This window comes from Onychomys torridus, chromosome 8 (assembly GCF_903995425.1).
Source record: "Onychomys torridus chromosome 8, mOncTor1.1, whole genome shotgun sequence".
Taxonomy (NCBI): Eukaryota; Metazoa; Chordata; class Mammalia; order Rodentia; family Cricetidae; genus Onychomys; species Onychomys torridus.
The window spans coordinates 59,463,736-59,485,719 of NC_050450.1; the positions used below are offsets into that span (position 1 = coordinate 59,463,736).

The following is a 21,984-nucleotide window of genomic DNA, read 5'->3' on the forward strand; positions in this document are numbered from 1 at the left end:
TGAAAAGGGACACATAACAACAGACACTGAAGAAATCCAGAGAATCATCAGGTCATACTTCAAAAGCCTGAACTCCATAAAATTGGAAATCTAAAAGAAGTGGAAAATTGTTTTGGTAGGTACCACATACTAAAATTAAATCAAGGCTAGGTAAACAATTTAAATAGACCTATTACCCCCCAAGGAAATAGAAGCAGTCATTAAAAATCTCACAACCAAAAAAAGCCCAGAGCCAGAAGGTTTCAGTTCAGAGTTCTACCAGAGATTCAAAAAGAGCTAATACCAATACTCCTCAAACTGTTCCACGTAATAGAAACAGAAAGAACACTGACAAATTCTTTTTATGAGGCTAAAGTTACCCTGATACTCAAACCATGCAAAGATACAACAAAGAAAGAGAATTACAGACCAGTCTCCCTTATGAACACTGATGCAAAAGTAGTCTGGAAAACCAAATCCAAGAACACATCAAAAAAGTCATCTACCATGATCAAATAGGCTTCATCCCAGAGATGCAGGGGTGGTTCAGCATATGAGAATCTGTCAATGTAATCCACCATAAAAACAAACTGAAAGAAAAAAACCACATGATCATCTCATTAGATGCTAAAAAAGCCTTTGACAAAAATCCAACACTACTTCATGATAAAGGTCTTGGAGAGAGATCAGGGATACAAGGAACATACCTAAACATAATAAAATCAATATACAGCAAGCTGACAGCCAACATCAAATTAAATGGAGAGAAACTTGAATTGATTCCACTATAATCAGGAACAAGACAAGGCTGTTCACTCTTTCCATATCAATTCAATATAGTAACCAAAATGCTAGATAGAGCAATAAGACAACAAAAGGAGATCAAGGGGATACAAATTGGAAAGGAAGAAGTCAAACTTTCACTATTTGCAGATGATACGACAGTATACATAAGTGACCCCAAAATTCTACCAGGGAACTCCTACAGTTGATAAACATCTTCAGTAATGTGGCAGGATACAAGATTAGTTTTAAAAAAAATCAGTAGCCCTCCTATATACAAATGATAAACAGACTGAGAAAGAAATCAGAGAAACAACACCCATTAGAATAACCACAAGTACTATAAAATATCCTGGAGTAATTCTGTCCAAACAAGTGAAAGACCCATATGACAAGAACTTTAAGTCTTCGAAGAAAGAAATTGAGGAAGATATCAGAAAATGGAAAGATCTCCCATGCTCTTGGATAGGCCAGATTAACACAGTAAAAATGGCAATCTTATCAAAACGCAATCTCCACCAAAATTCCAACACAATTTTTCACAGACCTCAAAAGAACAATATTCAACTTCATGTGGAAAAAACAAAAAACCTAGGATAGCTAAAATAATTCTGTACAATAAAGGAGCTTTTGGAGGCATCACCATCCCTAACTTCAAGCTCTACTATAGAACTATAGTAATAAAAACAGCTTGGTACTGGAATAAAAACAGACAGGTGGATCAATGGAATCGAATTGAAGATGCTGACATAAATCCACACATCTATGAACACCTGATGTTTGACAAAGAAGCCAAAATTGTAAGATGGAAAAAAGAAAGCATCTCAGCAAATGGTGCTGGTAGAACTGGACATTAACACGTAGAAGATTGTAATAGAACCATATTTATCACTGTACACAAAACTCAAGTCTAAGTGGACCACCTCAACATAAATCTAGTCACACTGAACCTTACAGAAGAGAAAGTAGGAAGTAGTCTTGAACACATTGGCACAGGAGACCACTTCCTCAATATAATACTAGTGGCACAGACACTGAGAACAACAATCAATCAATGGGACCTCCTGAAACTGAAAAGCTTCTGTAAGGCAAAGGACACAGTAAATAAGACAAAACGGCAGCCTACAGAATGGGAAAAGATCTTCACCAACCTCACATCTGACAGAGGACTGATCTCCAAATTATATAAAGAACTCAAGAAACTAGACATCAAAATACCAAATAATCCAATTAAAAAATTCTCTAAACAGAATTCTCAACAGAAGAATTTCAAATGGCTGAAAGACATTTAAGGAATTGCTCAACATCCTTAGTCATTAGGGAAATGCAAATCAAAATGACTCTGAGATACCATCTTACACCTGTCAGAATGGCTAAGCTCGAAAACACTGATGACAGCTTATGTTGGAGAGGATGTGGAATAAGGGGAAGATTCCTCCACTGCTAATGTGAGCGCAAACTTACACAGCTACTTTGGAAATCAGTATGGAGGTTTCTCAGAAAATTGGGAATCAATCTACCTCAAGACCCAGCAATACCACTCTTGGGCATGTATCTAAATGATGCTCAATTATATCACAAGGACATTTACTCAACTATTTTCAAAGTAGCATTATTTGTAATATCCAGAACCTGGAAATAACCTAGATGCTCCTCAAACAAATAATGGATAAAACCCAGCGGTGGTGGCGCACGCCTTTAATTCCAGCACTTGGGAGGCAGAGGCAGGTGGATCTCTGTGTTCGAGGCCAGCCTGAGCTACAGAGTGAGTTCCAGGAAAGGTGCAAAAGCAGAGAAAACCTGTCTCCAAAAAACAAAATGTGAAACTCAAATAATGGATAAAAAAAAAAATGGTATATTTATGCAGTGGAGCATTAGCGGTAAAAAACAATGACCTCATGAAATTTGCAGGCAAATGGATAGAACTAGAAAAACTCATCCTGAGTGAGGTAACCCAGATCCAGAAAGACAGACATGGTATGCACTTACTTATAAGTGGATAGTAGATGTAAAGCAAAGGATAACCAGGCTACAATCCACAACCGTAGAGAAACTAGGTAACAAGGAGGACCCTAAGAGGGACACGTAGATCACCCTGGGAAGGGGAAATAGATGAGCTCTCCTGTGTAAACTGGGGCTGGAGGGGGTAGAAGGGAGGGCTTGGGGGTGGAAACATGAGGGAGTGGGATGGTTGAGTTGAGGGAGAAATGGAGAAGGAGAGCAACAAAAGAGATATCTTGATAGAAGAGGCCATTATGGGGTTAGGGAGAAACCTAGCACCAGGGAAAATCCCAGGAATCCACAGGGATGACCCCCAGCTAAGACTCCTAGCAATAGTGGAGTGGGTGCCTGAACTGGTCTTCTCCTGAAATCAGATTGGTGACTACCCTAATTGTTATCATAGAAGCTTCATCCAGTACCTGATGGATACAGAGATTCACAGCCAAGTATTGTGTCAAGCTCCTGGAATTCTGTAGAAGAGAGGGAGAAGAAATTGTATGAACCAGGGGGGTCATCAGATTGGTGACTACCCTAATTGTCATCATAGAAGCTTCATCCAGTACCTGATGGATACAGAGATTCACAGCCAAGTATTGGGTCAAGCTCCTGGAATTCTGTAGAAGAGAGGGAGAAGAAATTGTATGAACCAGGGGGGTCACAATCATGTTGGGGAAACCCACAGAGACCACCAACTCGAGCTCTTGGGAGATCACAGACTCTAGACCAACAGCTAGCGGGTCTGACCTAGGCCCTCTGCACATGCATGATAGTGGTTTAGCTTGGTCTGTTTGTGGGTCCCCTAGCAGTGGGACCAGGATCTGTCCCTGGTACATAAGCCAGCTTTTTGGAACCTATTCCTTATGGTAGGATGCTTCAATTAGCCTTGATGCAGGGGGCGGGGCGCAGAAGTTTAGTCCTGCCTCAACTTGATATGCCATGCTTTGCTGACTGCCATGGGAAGCTTTACCCTTTCTGAGGAGTGGATAGTGAGGAGGAAAGTCGGGGGAGAGAATGGGAGGAGAAGAGGAAAAGGAAGCAGTGGTTGGTATCTAAAGTAAATAAACAAGTTTAATAAAAAATTTTAAAAAATAAAGAAAAAAATTATTCTAAAATACAAGAAAGAGAAAAGTCTTCGTTTCTTAAGTTTGGCTTTCCTTAGAAAATTCCCTATTCCAATGCGCTTAATGAGGTTCATTTTAAAATTCTTATGACTAGAGGTTAGCAAACTCCATTGAAACACACACACACACACACACACACACACACACACACACACACACACACACACACACACACACACACACACACGTTACCTGGCTCTATTTGACTAATGTATGCCAACCTCAGCTGGCTTGTTTTGTAAGCTGAAAATAATAGAAATAATAGTCATGAGCATAAACAGATAAAAATCAGAAGATGACTATTTCATGTCAGGAAAAGTATATGAAATTCAAAATTCAGTGTTCAGTATAAGAAGACCGCCCATGAAGGAAAGGAAGAAATCTGAAGGGAGGGGGAGGGGACAGGATAGGGTAATAGAGCAGGTATGTCATGAAAGGAGGGAGGCTATCTGGGGAGAGAGAGGGGCCAGGAAGAGAGGGAGGGGGAGAAGGGGGGACAGCGGCAGAAAAAAATAAGAACAAAGTTTGATGATATATATATATATATCTATATATATATAATATATTATACTATATATATTAAAATACCATGGAGCCTGTCTCTGGATGCTACTCAAAACAGTGAAAGAAATAGCGTGGCATTGTAACCACAGAAAAACATCAAATTAAAACAAAACGCAGTGTCCATAAACACAGCATGGAGCACAGTTGGAGCAGAGCATGGCCATTTGTTGTCCTCTTGTCTGTCTGTCTTTGACGCTGTATCAGCAGAGCTGTACAGGTGTGACAGAGACCCACAAAACCTACAGTGTCAGCTGTCAGGTCCTTTACTCAGAATTTCCCACCTTTCTTCTTGATGTGTCACAAAGGATGGCCATGTGGGTTGAGAATTTACTATGAAGCTGTTGCTGACTATTAAGCTATTCAAGTTCTCAGATGAGACACTCCATCAGGTCTTAGAAATAATGAAAACTTCCCTTATCTTCAATTGGTCTCTCTCTGCTGTTGATGATAGCTGATACAGAAACCATTTCTTTATCACCCTGCCTGCCAGGATCCTCTAATCCAATGAGCTGTTTAGTTACAGCGACTTCTTAGACCTCATAGCTTCATACTTGCTATTTCATTTTTAAGGTTACTGCACTCCATGAATGTTGTTGCATTTGTATGTTTCTATAAGATTCCTCTAGTTCTTCCCATTTTTCTTCTTTCCTTTCTATTTCGAATGGGAAGTTGTGGGACTGATTAAGTCAGTTGATGCACTTTAAATCTGGGTCATATTTCAAGACTCTGGATTCTACAAGTTTACTGCAAGCTGGCAGTAGAAGGAATGCTGATCTTTGAGTGTAGCTCAGGTTTCAAGGATGGCATCTCTCAGCACTGAGAGGCAGTATTGCTCAAGATCAGGCCCTTGGCACCCAGAGCCTATGTATCTCTGGCTTTGGTGTGACTGTCCTCATTGCCCTGATGCCAGAGAGAGGAAGACAGAGGCATTCAGTGTATGCATTATGATAGTGAAAGCTGGATATGGTTCTTTAACTGTGAGCCTTCACTTCTCTATGCCTTGATCTTCTTGTCCCCAAAGTGGGACAATAGCAATCTCTCACTCTCAAGAGTGGTTGTGATGTTTTAGTGCAAGTGGGATGCAAAGGAAGCCCTGGGCATGGGCCTGACATGAGTGGGTGCTCAGCAAACACCTGATGGCCCCTTGGCCACGTGGGAAGGTGAGTGATGAGGGAATCCTGTGGTAATGAATTTCCTGTCTGCTGGCCAGGTCCCTACCCAGAAATCCAGCTGTGTTCCTGTGCTGGAGAAGACACAGCTCTTAATTCCAAGAGCCTCCTGGGAGCAGTGCTATGCCCAGCAGTGAGACTCCAGGATCAGGATCTCTAGGGTGCTCTCCAGGACTCTCCAGGTCTGGGTGCCATGCTATGCACTTTGCCCCAGGGGACTGAGTCTTTGCTCATAACTTTGTGTCACCTGATGGAGTTCATCTCATCTGAGCAGTAAATTTAGACTTTCTTCTGGAGGCCGCCTTATCCCAGGAGCTTCCTGATTGCTGTGCTATGGGTTGGAAGGAGATGCCCAGCCCCCAGACATCCCCTACGATGTTGGAGGACTGGGTGGCTCTTGTCCTGGAAACTCATGGTCTGGGTTGGCCCTGGAAAAGCTTGGTGAGTGTGTGAAAAGGGCTTTCCCAGTGAGAAAGAACAGGCAAGGAACAGCTAGTTCCCCAAACCCATGGTGCTTTAGAGACTTACAGTTTGAAATCTTACAATGGTCCTGTGAGATGGCATGATGGCTAGTATTGTCAAAGTCACAGGAGAAAAAAAGGACCAAGCAAAAATGTCCCTAGGAGGATTTGTGAGGGATGGGTTAGTTTAAGTGAGGTAGAGAGGCCCATCTTAATTGTAGGTGGCATTATCCCAAGGGCTGGAGTCCTAGACAAATAAAAAGGCATATCGAGCTGAGAAGCAGCATTCAACTCTTTGTTTCTCAATTAAACATAACATGACAGCTGATCCAATCTCTTGTACCTACTGAATTTCAGCCCTGAGGGACTCCATTATCAACCTGTGAGCAAAATAAATGCTTTCTATTTTAAATTGCTTGTGTCACAATAGCATGACAAGTAACTAATATTCCTAGGTGAATACATTTTAATAGGATACACTATGTAGTTCAGGTTGTTCTTGATCTCAGGTTCCTACAATGCAATGTTTCTTAGGAAGTATGGACTATAAAGGGAGAGACAAGTGCCAGGAGTAGGCAGGATTTTCACAGAGGAGCAGCAGGACAAATTCAGAGGAAGTAATTTCTCAGGCTCTTATTGTTCTAGATTCCATCGCTGCATCTATCTCTATGTGCTGTGAATTTGGACAGGTTAACCTCTCTTTAGACCTTGTGCACTGGAGAGAGGTAGATACTTCAATGCTTGAGAAGAGGAAGAGGCAAGGGTGTGGCCTGTGTATGCTGAAGTAAGGAAAGTCAGTAGAAGACACTTTCTGAAGCTGAGGCAGGAGGCTACCCTCTACTCAGGATCCAACTCAAGAGAAGAGACCTTCTTGCAACTTCAGGACCTGCATGAACCCTGCAATTTCAGAACCCACTCATATTTTGAGCTGAACTCTGGGTGTCATTTGGGCTAGATTCACTGCTGACCCCTCATGGGTTCCAGTTTCTTCATGTATCAAATGCATTTTCAGAGACCAGAGGCATCATCTGTAGCCTGTGACATTCTACCATGGCTCCTCTGCCTTCCGTTTAAGTTGCCTGTCTTAGGTCCCCATACAGGTGGAGGCTCACCTGTGAAGAACCACCATCTATGTGACTAGAATCCCATCCCCAGCTGCCAGCTCAGCTTACCTTCACTACTGAATGCAGGATCAGCAGAGCCCACTAACATTGAAATTGGTCTGCAAAATACATGCTCTGAGCTCAGAAGATGTTGTGAGTAGCCTTGGTGGGTAGTGAGATCCACGTCGAGTGTGAGTTCTGATCCTGGAAATGACAAAGAAAGGGCCATGGGAAGGGGCAGTGGTTGTGTGAGTGTCCGAGAGGCAGCAGTTGGAGTCGGGGTAGCAGAGCTGGTCCTACCTGCTCACACCCTTCTCCACAGTCTGCTGGAGAGAATGGTGCTCTTACAGGTGCTGCAGGGAAATGTTACCGCACTGGGCCCATGAAGTTCACACACCTATGCTGATCTACTAAGTCCTAAGTGTGAGTCTCCAATCTTTTCTGACCCTCAGCTCTCTCATGCGCGTCTCTGAGCTTCTTTTCCACAAGGATAAATAGAATCTTACTGTGTAGTTCAGACTTGCCTTGAGCTTGGATTCCTCCCACATTAACTTCACAGGTTCTGTGATTACATGAATATGTCTACAACCAGTTAGTAATCTTATGTCTGAAGCTTTATTACATTTCATAGCATTTGATATACAGCTTCTAGGTGGAAATATGTCCATTACATGCAGAGATTTTTTTTTGTGGAATATTAGTTACATTTGCTTATGCTGTGGGATATTTGTTTAATGATGTGAGGATGTGTTGCATTCTTTTATGTTGCATTTGTTTAACTCTGTGAAGCTGTTGTTACTTTGCCAGTCTAAAACACCTGATTGGTCTAATAAAGAGCTGATAATGGGCATTAGCAAGGCAGGGGAAAGTTTAGGTGGTGCTGGCAGTCAGAGAGAATAAATAGGAGTAGAAATCTGGAAGAGAGATGGGGCATGAAAGGAGAAGGAGAGGAGGACTCCAGGGGGCAGCAACCCAGGTACACAGCAATCCATGGAGTCGTTAGTAAAGAAAGGTATATAGAAAGGCAAAAGCCAAGAGTGAAAAGATAGATGGGATAATTTAAGTTAAGAGAAGCTGGCTAAGTTCAGGCACTCGTAAGTTAAGTTTAAGACTCTGTGGATTTATCTGGGACCTTGGTGGCAGGCCCCCCAAACACCAAAGATTCAAAAAACAACCAATAACAGACAAATTCTGACAAAGTTTTTGGGGGCTGAAATACACATTTCAAATAATTGACAATGGTTAGTAATTGGCATCCCAGGGAGGAAGGTGAGTCTTCAAAACACAGTTTTGAGTCACGGTGATATTTAATCATGGAAGTTCAGGACGGAGTGGCATTGTTTTAAATGGAACAACAGGGAAGTTGTCTAATGTTTACAATGTCCTTTAATCTTATCACATAGTAAGTGTAATCAGTCCAACCACTGAGGGCAATGACTTTTGACTCTATAGTCAACGTTTTCAAAGCTTAATGTGTGGTTAAAAAAAAAATGAACTTTGAAATGAAAGAGAAGGGTTAGGCAGGACTTTCACATTGTAGCAGTAGGTTGAAAAAGGTGCCTCTGATGTCCCCTGCACCAAGTGTTGGGTTGCAGCCCTGCATCTATCTCTATGTGCTGTGAGCTTGGACAGGTTAACGTCTCTCTAGACCTTGTGCACTGGAGAGAGGTGGATACTTTGTTGCTTGAGAAGAGGAAGAGGAAAGGGTGTGTGATTTGGCATACTTTTGTACACTGTGGAGATGTGTCTTCCCCAGTGTGCCTTCTGATTTAGTTTAATAAAGAGCTGGATGGCCAACAGCTTGTCTGGAAGAGGTTAGATGGGACTTCCTGGCAGAGAGGAAGAGGAGATGAACTGAGGTGCAGGAGAGATGCCAGAGGACATGGGGACAAAACAGGAGGTGCAAGATGGAAGAGAGGTAAAAAGCCACAAGGCAAAACAAAGATTAATACAAATGGGTTAATTTAAGTTACAAGGTCTAGTATGGCAAGCCTAAGATATAGGCTGAGCTTTCATGATTAATAATAAGTCTCCTTGTTGTTTTTGTATGAGCTGGCAGCCAAAAGAAAAATCTATTTGCATGGCCTGGGTAAGTGAGAGTGAATAAGGGGAAGTGGGAGAAGAAAATGGCTGAAGCTGAGGCAGGAGCATGCCCTCTTCTCAGGGTCCATTTAAGGAAAAGAAATCTTAGATTTTCAAGACCTCCATGACTCCCCTGGATCTTCAGTGCCCACTCATATTTTGAGCTGAATTCTGTGTGCCAGTAGGGTTAGGGTCACTGCTGCCCCTCATGGTTTCCAGTTTCTCCTTGTATCAAATGCAACTTCAGCACTGCATTGCCCAGAGGGAACCTTTCTATGTGACTCTTAGCTCTCACCATGGCTTCTCTACCCTTCTGTTTCAGTCCCTTATTCAGGTCCTCATACAGGTAGGTGGCTATGAATAAATAAGTCCATATACAGCTCCAAGTTTAGTTCATCTTTATTTCTGCACACAGACTGCTCAAGTTCCCATTTAACAAGTTTTTTTTTTTCACATCTGTGAGTGTCACAGTTGTTCTGATTAGATGCTCTGGCTAAGGGACTCCAAGTTAAGTGCCCCACTGGAGCCTGAAATGGGGAAAGAATGGGCTCTAGAAAGAAAACAGTTGTGTGATTGTCAGAAAGACAGAGGTAGGAGCCAGGGGAGCAAGCCTGGGGTCCTTCTTCCTTACACCCATAGCTTTCTTCACTGTCACATGGGAAGAATGATGCTCTCAGAGTTGCTGATAAGAAAAGATCCAGCTCTGGGACTATGAAGTTCCCACCTCTGTCCTTGTTCTACACTAGTCCTCTGTGGGAGTCTCCATTTCTCTATGAGCCTCATCTCCCTTGTGTGGGACTCTGGGTTGTAAACTATAATAATAACAGCAGCAGAAATGGATGGGTTTGTACTTATAATACCTGAACATTTATTGAGTATTGATTATTTAACATTCAATGTGAATTTTCACTTTACTCCCATAGCTCAAGGAAACAGATCTTTACCCCCCTCCCCTTGTTTCCAAGATGGAGACATGGAGGCAGAGGGCTGTAAAATGACTTGTCCAGGGTGATAGAATCAAGACTGAGTCTGCTCAGCTCTAAAGTTTGGGCTTGTAACTTAAGGGTCAGAAGAGTTCCTTTTGGGAACTGGCATGAACACTGTGCTCACCCATTCTGAATGCCAGCCTCTCCCCTGCTTCTGCAGCTTCAGAGTTATCCTTCCCAAGGGCCTGAAGGTGCACTCTTGTAGAAGAGTGTGGGGTTCTGAGATTCACTTAGGGGTTTCTGCATGCCTTCTGGTTCCAGGCTCTCCTGGGCCTGTGAACTCTTTTGACAGGAGGTTAGCCTGCCCATGGAAACCTTGGCCAGAGGGCTCAGAGGTGATGAAGGGTCACAGTAGTGGTAGTTGGGGTCCTTGGTGTACTTACCTAGCATCGAGTCCTTCTCTGCCTGGGCTTTAGTCCAATATGGCTCTAGGTCCATCTGCTTCCTCCTTTTGTGGATGAGGTCCAAGTCCTGTTGGCCCTTATGCTGAGCCTCCTTTGTGCCACTCGCCTTCTTGGACTGAGCTGTTCCCGTGGCGACAGAGTCCCCAGAGGATGCTTGGCTGTGCAGCTCCCACTGGTCCTGCTTCATGTCTCCCTTCTCCTGTTGCTCCATGAAGGAGGCTGGTGGATCCTTGTCTCTTCTGGACATTTCTGCTCTGGGAAGGGGTGTTTGATTGGAACTGATGGAGGAAACCTGGAAATAGAAAGAGCAGAGCAGCCTCTACAGGGACAATTGTCCTCTGGTCAGGACAACTGAAGGAGTCCAGGCTCTCCTGGGGATGGAGACTGTGTGTCCAGGTGCAGGGCTTGGGCCTCATAGGGCAGAAGAAGGAACTCTGGGAGGAAGTTTATCAGTGGATGTGTACTTTATAGTGGATGTTCTCCCTATTGCTCTGGCTTTCCTGTCAGACAGGTGGTGTTAAGCTGAGTTGGAGGTTTCTCAGCTTGTCTAAGGTTTCTTCTTTTGTGTCATTAAGTCATTTATTTGACACTGATGACTTATAAAAAGGTGGGGGTATATTCTCTCATTTGCTGCTTCCTGCAGGAGGGGGATGATGGGGCTAGGCTCTGTCCCTAGGATTTAAGGGGAAGGAGTTAGGGTGACTTCATGAACCAGGAAACGAGTTTTAACTTCATCTGCTGCAGTGGCTTGTGTTATTGTTACCATTCACTCCTGGAGAAACCTTTGAGCACAGTTATTAGACAGGGGCTATAGTAAACAAGATGAGACTGAAGACAGGGGACCCAGTAAGCTCCTAGCCAGGGCAGCCATTGTCCTAGTGTGGACCTAGTGATGGCAGTGATTTGATCCAGGAGGAACTTGTGTAAAACTTTTAAAGGACAGGAAAAAAATGGAACTGTGAGGATAAGGAGGGATGGAGAGATGAAGGGGAGGAGCCAGAGTGGGAGGGAACAAAAGCCTGTCCCTTAGGAAGATGATTGTCACTGAATCTTTGTCAGGTCTTTAATTAAGTCTTTGGCCTCTCTACCAGCTTGGGTTTGTTGGTGCAGAAGCAGCACTGTTCCTGGAGGAGGGCACAGTTCCCATCACTAGCAGCAGACAGGAGATCCAGGTCTCTATCTTTGGAGAACCACAACAGGAGAGACTTGGCTCAGGCTTAGCCATGGAAAGTGATGGAGAGGGAGGAGTGGGAAGGTGGGCATCTGGAGAATGGAGGGTGGGAACTGTAGGGATGGGAAAGCAAGAAGATGGAAGGATGCAGGACATGGAGTTTACAGCTGGGAGGATTAGAGGATGTGAATCAAGGGAGAAGAGTTGGGGGATGCAGGAAATGGGTGCTGAGATTCCTGGGACAGGAGCATGAGAGGATAGGAAGACAGAGATGGAACATGCAGGACACTCACTATTCTGTGTTCCTCGGCTTCTTCCTTTTCTGGTGTCTCACTCTAAGGAGACCAAGCCTTCAGCCATTACTGTGACAGAGGGGGAGGTGGGAAGATGCAGCACAGACAGGGACTCAAGAGCTCAGTCTGAGTTCAGGCTAGCCCCTGTGAAGGAATTTGGAAGTGTCCTGTCGCTGGGTACCACATAGGGGGAACAATCCAGAGCCAACTAAGCTGAAGGACAAATTACCCAGAGAAAACCACAGAGACACATGGACAAGTGTGGAGGTTTACAGTGACCCAAGACTTTCTCAGAGGCCACAATGAAGGACAAAAATGACATTAGCTCTGTGTCCTTGCCCAGGAGTGGACTTGGCAAGACCAGTCTCACACTGGAGTCAGTGCCTCAGAGAAAAAGTTATACCTTCTGGGGACCTGACTCTTCCTCCTGGGCTGTGATTATCAGTCCCTAGGCAGCTGTGTCTCAGGGATCCCGTGTTCTCTTTGCACATTGTCTGACTTAACTCTCTGCTGACCTTGACCATCCACACCACACCTCACATAGTATAAATGCTGCTATACTTCCTAATAAACCTGCTTGGCCTAAGGAATCAGCTTATGCAAGACCTGCTGCTCCCAGCTGCTGCTTTTATCTTCTTTCTTTCTCGTCCCCAGGCTTCCCTTGGGATCCTTATTCCTGCAGCATCAGATCAGACAGGAGAGAAGAGGGTGCAGGATAGGCTATGATAGGAGCAGGTACATGATGCATGGAGGTAAACCCAGCATCGTATGATCCACCAGAGCTGGCCTGTACACTCTCCAAGCAGGGACTGGAGCCCTGGCCCTGACTCTCAGGACCGTCCCCATGTCTGCCACAGTATGCCTTAGTGCAGTCAGGCCAGCACTTCCTTCCCACAACTCAAATGGTTTGGTGGATTCTCTTGGTCCCACTACTCACCTTCTCCTCCACTGGTCCACTGATATGTGTGTCCCTGGCCAAGGCTCCTCAGCTAGAAATCATTTTCTTTGAAAGCGAAAGAGACTCCGGCTCCTCCAGGAAGCCAGGCACCAGAGCCTGCGCAGATGTTCTTCCTCTGAGCTCTGGGAGCATAGTTTCTACACTATTCATCTCATTTCCTGTTGTGAAGTCTCTGCAGATGCCTGGGCTGGAGGAGGAGTCAGGTTTGAGAGCTTCACCCAGGCCTGCAGAGGCCCTGCCTCCTGAGTGCAGGGCTCATGTCTGAGCCTCACTTCACTCATCTAATTTGGGTCTCCCACGTTTGCCAACAGGTCCCAGTTCAGCAAAAGCTCCTGGATCTCCCCAGATCTGTGCTCTGGATCTCTGTACTCCCTCTCCTCCCTGTAGCCGGACCAGCCCACAGGCTCCTCATTTCAGGAAGTGGCTCTCAGGCAAACCCTGGGTCTTCTTTCATTCCAGGGCTCTCCTAAATCTCAAATCTGCTCTTTGATTCCCACTAACACCATCTTTTTTTCTGCTGGTGTGTGATGTGTGTGCATGTGGAGTCATGTGTGTGTACATGTGGAGTCACATGTGTGTGCATGTGAAGTCACATGTGTGTACATGTGTGTTATCTGTGAGCTTATGGATTTGGCTAGTCTAGTTAACCAGCCAGGTGGGAGTACCCATGAACAGTCCTCCTTAGCTCTGGGAAGACAAGCCTGCAGCCATCCCAGCATGCATTTGTGAGGATGCTGTGATCAGAGCAAATGTCCTCATATTTGCACAGCAGGCGCTATATCCACTGATTCATCTCCCCAGCCCTGACACTGGCTTTTAAACAGATCTGTAATCTGACTCTTCTCAGTGGGCCCAAGGAGAGTGCTGGTCCAGCTGGCATCTTGGGTCTGTGCTTCAGCTTCCTAACTTGCCTGCTGATGCTTCATGGTCTATTCTCAGTCTTGAAGTCAGAGTTACAATCTGATCTGTAAGTTAGTTCAAGTCACCTCTTAGTTAAACCTCCCTATCCTTTCTGTCTCACTGTGAAGGAAACACTGGTTCCTTTCAGTAGGTCACGAGCTCTACACGACCCTCTCCATCCCACCGTGCCCTTTTCTGACATTAGACCCCACTTCACACTCCTCACTCACTCTGCTGTGGGTTATCTGCTCTGCATTTCTATTCCTTGAACACACCAGGAACTTGCTCATCACAGGACCTTTGCACTGGCTTCTCCGTTCTTTTGGAGTGACTTCCCACTAGTCAGAAGCTTGCTCCATGCTTTCTGAAACAGTGCTGCCCTTCCAGAATTACCCTCCTTCATTCTTCTGTTTGACACTTGTCACCACCCGACAGCACAGACTCGCTTTCTTTCTGTCACTTCTACCTACAAAGAGCATGGAAACTCTGGAATACATAATGAGCCATGTTTGTTGGTTGTTATGTCCTCTAGGCCCGAGTTAGTGCCTGACCCACAATATCAGCACAGAGGTGCTCACAGTCTCTGAGGGGTGGTTATTCTTAATATGAACATTTATTTATTTATTTATTTGCTTGTTTATTTGTGGTCTGTGTGCACATGCGGTGGAGCACATGTGCAAGTCATAGGACAACATTCAGGAGTCCTCTCCTCCCACTGTGTGTAACCCTGTGACCCAACTCAGGACATCAAGCTTGGTGGCAGGTGCCTGTTGTGTGACTCTTCCTGAGAAAACAGGGTAGGTATAAGAGGGCCATACCCATGGTGGGCGGTGCCACCCCAGAGCAGGGGGTCCTGGACCATGAAAGAAAGCAGGCTGAGCAAGCCCTGGAGAGCAAGCCAGTGAGCAGCTCTCCTATGTGGCCCTTGCTTCCTGCCCTGCCTCCTCATGAAAGATGGTAAATTGTCAAGTGAAATCAACCTCTTCTTTCCCAAGCTGCTTGTGGTCAGTTGTGGTGTTTATTATGTCAATGGAAAGCAAATGTAGACACATCCTATGTCTTAACAAGTTTCCCTCCAGGTTCATTTCAGCTCAGACAAAATTGCTATACCCCAGTGCCTTCACCTGCTGAGCCACCGTGCTGGAGCCCTGAGAGATTTGTTTTATTCTTTTCTACCCTTAATTTTATTTTTCCCCTTCAAACTTTTTCTTATACAATATATTTTGATCATTCAAACCATGATAACTTCCTCCAGTAATGAATAAGAATTCCTCTTTCTCCACACCCTCAGCAGTATTTGTCTTTTGTGGTTGTTTTATTCATGATTTGCCATTTTGGCTGTGGTGAGATGCTGAGATAGTTGAATGATACTGGTCTCCATATCTTTGAACATCTGGTCCCCAGTTTGTGCAGCTATTTGGAAAGGATTTGAAATGTGTCCTTGTTGGAGGAGGTGTGTCACTGGGGTAGGCTTTGAGGATTCAAAAGCCCACACAGGTCCCAGTGTCTCTAATTCTCTCTCTGCATGCTGCTTGTGGATCAGGATGTCATCTCTCAGCTTCTTCTCATGCACCATGCCTGCCTGCCTGCTGCCATGCTCTTAGCCATGATGGTCATGGACTCCACTTGTGACTCCCGATTTATTATTATTTTAATTTTTACACAATTCTTTATTTATTCTTTGGAAATTTCACATCATACACCCGAATCCTGCTCTCCTCCCAGTCTCTCCATATCTACCTAACACCTGGACTGCACACCTCCCCAAATTAATTAAAAACAAAGCAAAACAAAACAAAACAAAAACCCACTTCACTCCTCCATCTTTCCAACACCTCTTCATTCATCCTAGTGGCATTGGAAGCTACAGTGTATCACTTAATATATCCTTTTGTCCCACACCTGCAAAATGTTCATTGTAATGAATCATCTGTCTGGTTCAAGGTCTCTGGCACACCATCATGACTGGGATCTCATTGAAACACCTCTCAGACATCTGATGTTGTCCCGAGTCATGGAGAGCATGCATTACACAGAACCAGTCACTTCACACACTTCAGCAGGTCATAGATGGGGCAGATGTTAGGGTGGGCCAATCCAAGGCCCAGATGTGGGTCTGGATGGTAGCTGAGCTGATCAGTCCTGGCCACTGGGACCACCCCCTCAGGTGAGAGGCAGAGCCAACTCTCTTAGGTCCATGTCATCAGGGCCAGCTCTCCCATGCCTGTGGTGAGGATTGGGGCCATCTCTCCTGAGTGTGGGGGTCAGCTCTCCCATGGCGGGTGGAACCAGCTCTGCTTCTGCAGTGTCCTGCAAGGGTCAGGAAAACCTATCCTGGGGCCAGTGAGGGGCAGGGATGGCTCAGCATGGCCCTTGGATTTCAACACCCATAGTTCCTACGACCTCCTGTGGTAACATGAACCATAGACAGCAGCCCACACCCTGGTTGCTGTTGGGGCATGGACCCAGACATGGCCTATAGCAGTAGCCCAGGCCAGAACAATACCTGGCCCCATGTGGCTGTACAGGCCACCCAGATTGGTGTGGTCCTGGTGGCAGCACAGCCCTTGAACACCAACATGGCCAGAGAATGCAGCCTAGACTCTGGGCATCTATGTGGCCTTTGGTGGCACCATGGGCCAGACATTAGAGATCCTGACTATGGTGAGACCTCAGACCCAGACAAGGCTCTCAGCTGTAGCTCAGGCCTGGATGTTACCGGTGGTATCAGGAGCCATGGATATCAACTCAGACCCTGGCTGTGGTAGGGCCATGGACCCAGACATAGTCCTACACCACAGCCTGGCCTTGGATGTCACCATGACCACCCAGGTGGCAGCACAAGCCATCCAGATTAGCACAGCTCCATTGGCTGTGTGGTCCTCAGACACCAACATGGGTGAGTCCCAAATTATAACCTTTTAATTTCATGTTGTCCCATTTGTCAATTTGTCCTGTTGTCTTGATGACTAGAGTCCTCTTTAGAGAGGCCTTCCCTCTGTCTTCATAAGGAAGTATTTTTTCTACTTTCCCTCTAGCAGATCCAGGGTTTCAGGTCTGTATTAATGTCCTTGGTGCATTTGGAGTTGAGTGCTCTGCAGGGTAGAGGAGAGGATAGTTCTTCTACACGCAGGTATCCCATTTATCAGTAAGGCTTTTTCTTTGTTGACTAATAAATACTTTTGTCACCAATGAGTGGGGTTTTTTTTGCTTGTCATTTTACTTTAGAACAACCCCCTTATTATTTTATCATCTAAAACATTTTCCATCCAAAAGATTTTTAGTCAATACATTATTTTATGCTAGAACATATTTGCAAAGTTATTCAAGAGATACATGAAAATAATTTCAAACTGTGTTACTATAGTATGAAAACACTGCAAGATTAGGTGAATAATTTACCATAAAACTTCATGGTTGGATTTATAAATCTTAGTCTATTTTATTAAGGTGTGGTTGCAGAAGTCTGAAAATCACACACTTTCTACATGTACTTTGTAGAATCATTTATAACTTTTTTGGACTATTTAGAGGAGACAAGAAAAGAAACAATAAGTAAAATTAAATTTCTTGAGTTTAAATAATCTGATATTGTTTTAGTAACACTTGATTATATATGTTTTCACACATAGTTTGTATCTGCATCTAGTGTGTATCATTTGCATATGCTCATATATTTGTTGACCAAATATTGTGTGACTCTTCTGGAGAGATATGAAATTAACATCTGCTGCTATCTTCTGACATTTCAACAGCACAGAGAATGACTCATTAATCTCATCTTAATGAATAGAAGTGAATTTATTAGAGAATATTCATAGAGCAATGCAAGGCCCCACACATTTGCCTGTTTCTCCTCCCTGAAGTTGTCCCACCCTTTCTCACTAAATTTATAAATCTTTTGGCTCTGTCTGCCTTACAATTAATGAAACTTTGCTTCCTAGCGCCACCTAGTGCAAATGCAGCAGAGGTGAGCAAACACTGCCCTTGGGAAGGTTCTCTTGTTTCACTGCAGTCAGGCAAGTCAGATTAGCCTCATTTAAGCTTGCTGCAAGATGGAGATGTCCAGGATTCAGAGGTCTAGGCTCATTCACCAGCTGATACACAGCCCAGTTCCCTCATGTTGAAGCACTGCACACTTGTTAAAAGCAAAACGTACTTCCTGCATGGCCACAGCCACTAGCAAGACCATGAACAGTTTCTGCCACTAGACCTTATGGACAAGAATATAGGATTAAGAATTGACATTGTAATAAGGAGTGATAAAGAAATTGTTGATATTCCTCTATGATTTGATGATTTTATCAATATGGTATAGGAAGATGTTATAGTTTGAAATTACACCAAAAGAAGAAGGTTATGTAGTGCGAAATCTAATTGGTCTCTATGAATCCTGAGACCGAATGCAATGTGCTCCTGTCTCCTCCCACCTTAGTTTCCTCTCTCTGCCCAGCCATATCCCTTCCTGTCTCCACCTTCCTAGGGTCGCCTTGAACTCACAGATATCCATCTGCCTTTACCAGCTGAGTGCTGGGATTAAAAGTGTAGGCCAGCACTGCCTGGCCTCAATGGCTAAGTAGTGGCTAGCTCCTCAAGCTTTATTTGTTAGATCACAAAGTATCAGCACAAGGATACAAAATTATACTAGATTTCTCTAAATGGAAACAATGTAACAGTGCTGCTTCCTGGAGGAGAAGAGCCTGAAGTAACAATGGATTTCCTTGTTAGAGTCTGGCTTTCCTCCTCCCCAAATTTTTAATGTTCATATTGTATTAAAAGAATTTTTGTTAAAGGGAAATGCTTTGAAGACATATGCCCATTTTCAATGCTAATCATGATTATTTTGTAATAAGATTTTTTTTATAGACAAAAAGTAAAGATGTTTTTGGTAAAAAACAAAACAAAACAAAACAAAAAATCTGTAAAACATTTGAGGTGTCAAGAGTCAAAGTTTTTGGTTTTAAATTTTGTAATGTTTCTCCTGGAAGACACAAAATGTTAAATAAAAAATTCTACAATGTAAGGAAGGACAAGGCGGGGAAATGAAACCACCTCCTCACTCCCCCACACTCCAAGCATTGAAGCAGGTTCCCTCTGCTCTCTGTTGTGACTGTTGGTGGCAGGTCACACTGATAAACACTTTTTATTGACAGAAAAACCACAGCTGGTAATTTGACACAAAACATTATTCACTAGTGGGTATTTACAGATTAAAAAAAAGTCTGTTCCCTCAGCAGACAGCCACTTGACAGCCTCAAGTCAAATAAGTTTTCCTTAGGCAAGCTATTGACTATAGGACATTTAAAAATGATAAAGCCTTAATCATCTTAAAGTTCACCATTTAGAAGTTTACTGTTACAATTGTGTTTAACTATCGATAACACAAGGGCGTAAACTTGTCAATAAACTTCTTTTTCATTGTGTAAAGCACAGCTCTCCCTAATCACTGGCTCATGTTGGATGAAAGTGTACTTTAGAGTCTATTTCTAAATGCTTATAGTCCTTTAGGACTTATTAAAGGATCCGAAACTTAGCGCAGGTTCAGGAGTCTCTTGGTGACACCACACTGTGTTTGTACTAAAATGACAACAGCTGTGCAGGCTGCGCAGATCGCGTCCTGAGACTTCCTCACAGAAAGGGCATCGTAACATTTGTCAGAAGGAAAATTAATACGAGAGATTTTATTCTCTGTTTTCCCTGTGAATGTGCCACTATCTGACTAAAGCAGCAAAACTCTTGGCCACTGTCCAGATTGCTTGTACTTTGCATCTGCAGAGTCCAGAGGAATAAAAAGATGGGAGCTACCCAGAAGCCAGGTTAACGGCTCTGGCCATGAGCCCGGCAGGGAGGGGAGCAGAAGCTTGATGCAGAGGGAAAGTGGGTGGTCTGGGGATAGAGACTGGCAGGGACACCCTCGGGACAAATACACAGCCTTGCAAGACTCAAGTGCCACTGTGGTTGGTGGGTGAGCAGTGGAGAGGAATCCACTTATAAAATTCTTTATAAAAATTAAGAAATTATTTGTGTGTGTGTGTGTGTGTGTGTGTGTGTGTGTGTGTGTGTGTATGTGTGTGTGTGTATGTGTGTGTATGTATGTATTTGAATGTGCACTTGTGTATTGGTGCTCATGGAGTCCAAAATCGGCTGTTGGATCCCATGGGGCTGGATTCACAGGAGAGAGCTGCCTGATGATGGTGCAGGGAGCAGTGTTCTGATCCTTTGCAATAGCAGGAAGGGCTCTGAACCACTGAGCCTTCTGTTCACCACTCATTCTACTAATTCACCTCACTTTCTTAAATTGTGAATCCCACCTCCTTATGGGATGATGGAAATAAATGTGGGGGTTGCAAAATCTTTGGCACATGCAATGGCCAAGATTAATTCAAACGTGCACTGAGTTTGAGGTGATTCTGCAGAGTGTACCATGTTGTGTCATGTGACTTCCTCACACCTGTGCCCGAGCACCACACAACCCCTATGATGCTCCTGAAACGCCTTGGCTCCAAGTCTAGGCTATTGTTTGCTGTGATTACAGCATTTCCCCCATTCATATGTGATTTTCTTTCTCATAGAAACATGATGGTTTAATTATGGAATGTAAAGATTTATATATATTCCCATTTTTGTTTCTTTTTTTCTTTGTTTTTGTTTTGTTTTGTTTTGTTTTTGGAGACAGGTTTCTCTGTAGTTTTGAAGCCTGTCCTGGATCTCACTCTGAAGACCAGGCTGACCTTGAACTCACAGAGATCCTCCTGGCTCTGCCTCCCGAGTGCTGGGATTAAAGGCACACCACCATCGCTGCCCAACTCCATTTTTGTTCTTTAGTATTTAAGTATGTTAGTTTATTTTCACATTGTATTTTGTGAAACAATTTGGTTTTAAAATTTGTGTTTTGAGTTGCTGACTTGAGTTACATAAAGAGACACAAAGTGAATTTTGGCTTGGGGTCAGGGCAGAATTTCTACCAGCCTCTGGCATGTGCACTGCACACCTGTGTAAAGTACTAGGAATGTAAAATATCCATCAACTGTGAGAGATAATGAAGATTCTCAACGCTTATAGCATCAAATATTCAACAAAGATTAATTCCTTATGCAAAAATGAACAAATAATCCATCTTATTAGTTTTCAAATTTGCTCTCATCTTTAACAAGTAGTTGTTTTAATATAAATTTCTTTAAGATTTATATTCAGCAAAAAATGTTTGATTTATATACCTATATATTTACACACCCAGAGTTACGTAAAAATTATTGGGGAAAAAGGCATGGATATATTTAAGAAGCCCTCTTCCTTTCTTATCCATAAGAGATTCACTCTTCAGGGTAAAGTGTCATCTCTTTGTCTTCATTCCCATGTTCCCACTCCTGCTTGTATCATAGTGGATCAGATGCTTATGAGGCTAATCACTCAGGCCATAAGAACAGGCTGGACAAGGCTTGCATAGATTTGCTGGCTCCAGAGGAGGTTTCCTCAGATGCTCAGCCCACATGAACAGGCTGAGCAAGGCCAAGAGGGGACATTTGGGTCCCTAAGAGGTGTCCTGGAAACAGTACCATCAAAAAAGCAACTCACGTGGTCACTGGTTTTTAGACAGAGAAACCAATGGGCACAGGAAGGACAGGCAGAGCCAGGAAACAAGGGAGAGTGCTCAGCTCTCAGCCGCTAAGAGTCAGGATCCCACAGAGATCCTGCCCGACTTCTCAAGGAGGTCCATGATCAGGTAAGGATGGGTGTCCTTCAGAGCTCGGTAGACTTGGTCTTTGCAGGGCCAGCTCCAGGACCTGCTAAGGCTGAAGAGCTTCCTCATCCTGTCTTGGTTGGTGGCTTCAGCCCACACTGCCTCATACTCCTCTTCACTTAGCACAGCACCATGCAGCTTGTCCAAGACAGGGTCCACTGATGTCACTTGGGCCACAAGCTGCTCCCGATGCTGGTCCAGGAAGTGTAGTGAGGCAGGAGATTCTAGGGGTGAAGGTGAGATTGGTACTGAGCATAGAGAAGCTCCT

At 44.0% G+C, this 21,984-nt stretch overlaps 1 protein-coding gene and 2 pseudogenes across 2 annotated transcripts in view; 1 reads left to right on the top strand and 2 right to left on the bottom strand.

Moving 5' to 3' along the window:
- The window catches only part of LOC118590343 (NACHT, LRR and PYD domains-containing protein 1a-like), a 65,089-nt gene extending 51,893 nt beyond the window's left edge, over nt 1-13,196 (bottom strand). Inside the window, exons 1-5 of one of the 2 annotated variants that reach the window (XM_036198274.1) lie at nt 13,055-13,196; nt 10,633-10,945; nt 7,251-7,385; nt 3,327-3,377; nt 3,183-3,233 (exon numbers count right to left, since the gene is read on the bottom strand). In XM_036198274.1, coding sequence (XP_036054167.1) covers nt 3,183-3,233; nt 3,327-3,377; nt 7,251-7,385; nt 10,633-10,900 — 505 coding nt within the window. In that variant the 5' untranslated portion in view covers nt 10,901-10,945; nt 13,055-13,196. The remainder of the gene's footprint in view (nt 1-3,182; nt 3,234-3,326; nt 3,378-7,250; nt 7,386-10,632; nt 10,946-13,054) is intronic. The other variant, XM_036198275.1, reaches the window with a different exon arrangement.
- Nucleotides 1-18,734, top strand: part of LOC118588690 — a 74,028-nt pseudogene extending 55,294 nt beyond the window's left edge.
- A 2,003-nt stretch (nt 18,735-20,737) lies between these two features.
- LOC118589947 overlaps nt 20,738-21,984 on the bottom strand; it is a 100,305-nt pseudogene continuing 99,058 nt past the window's right edge.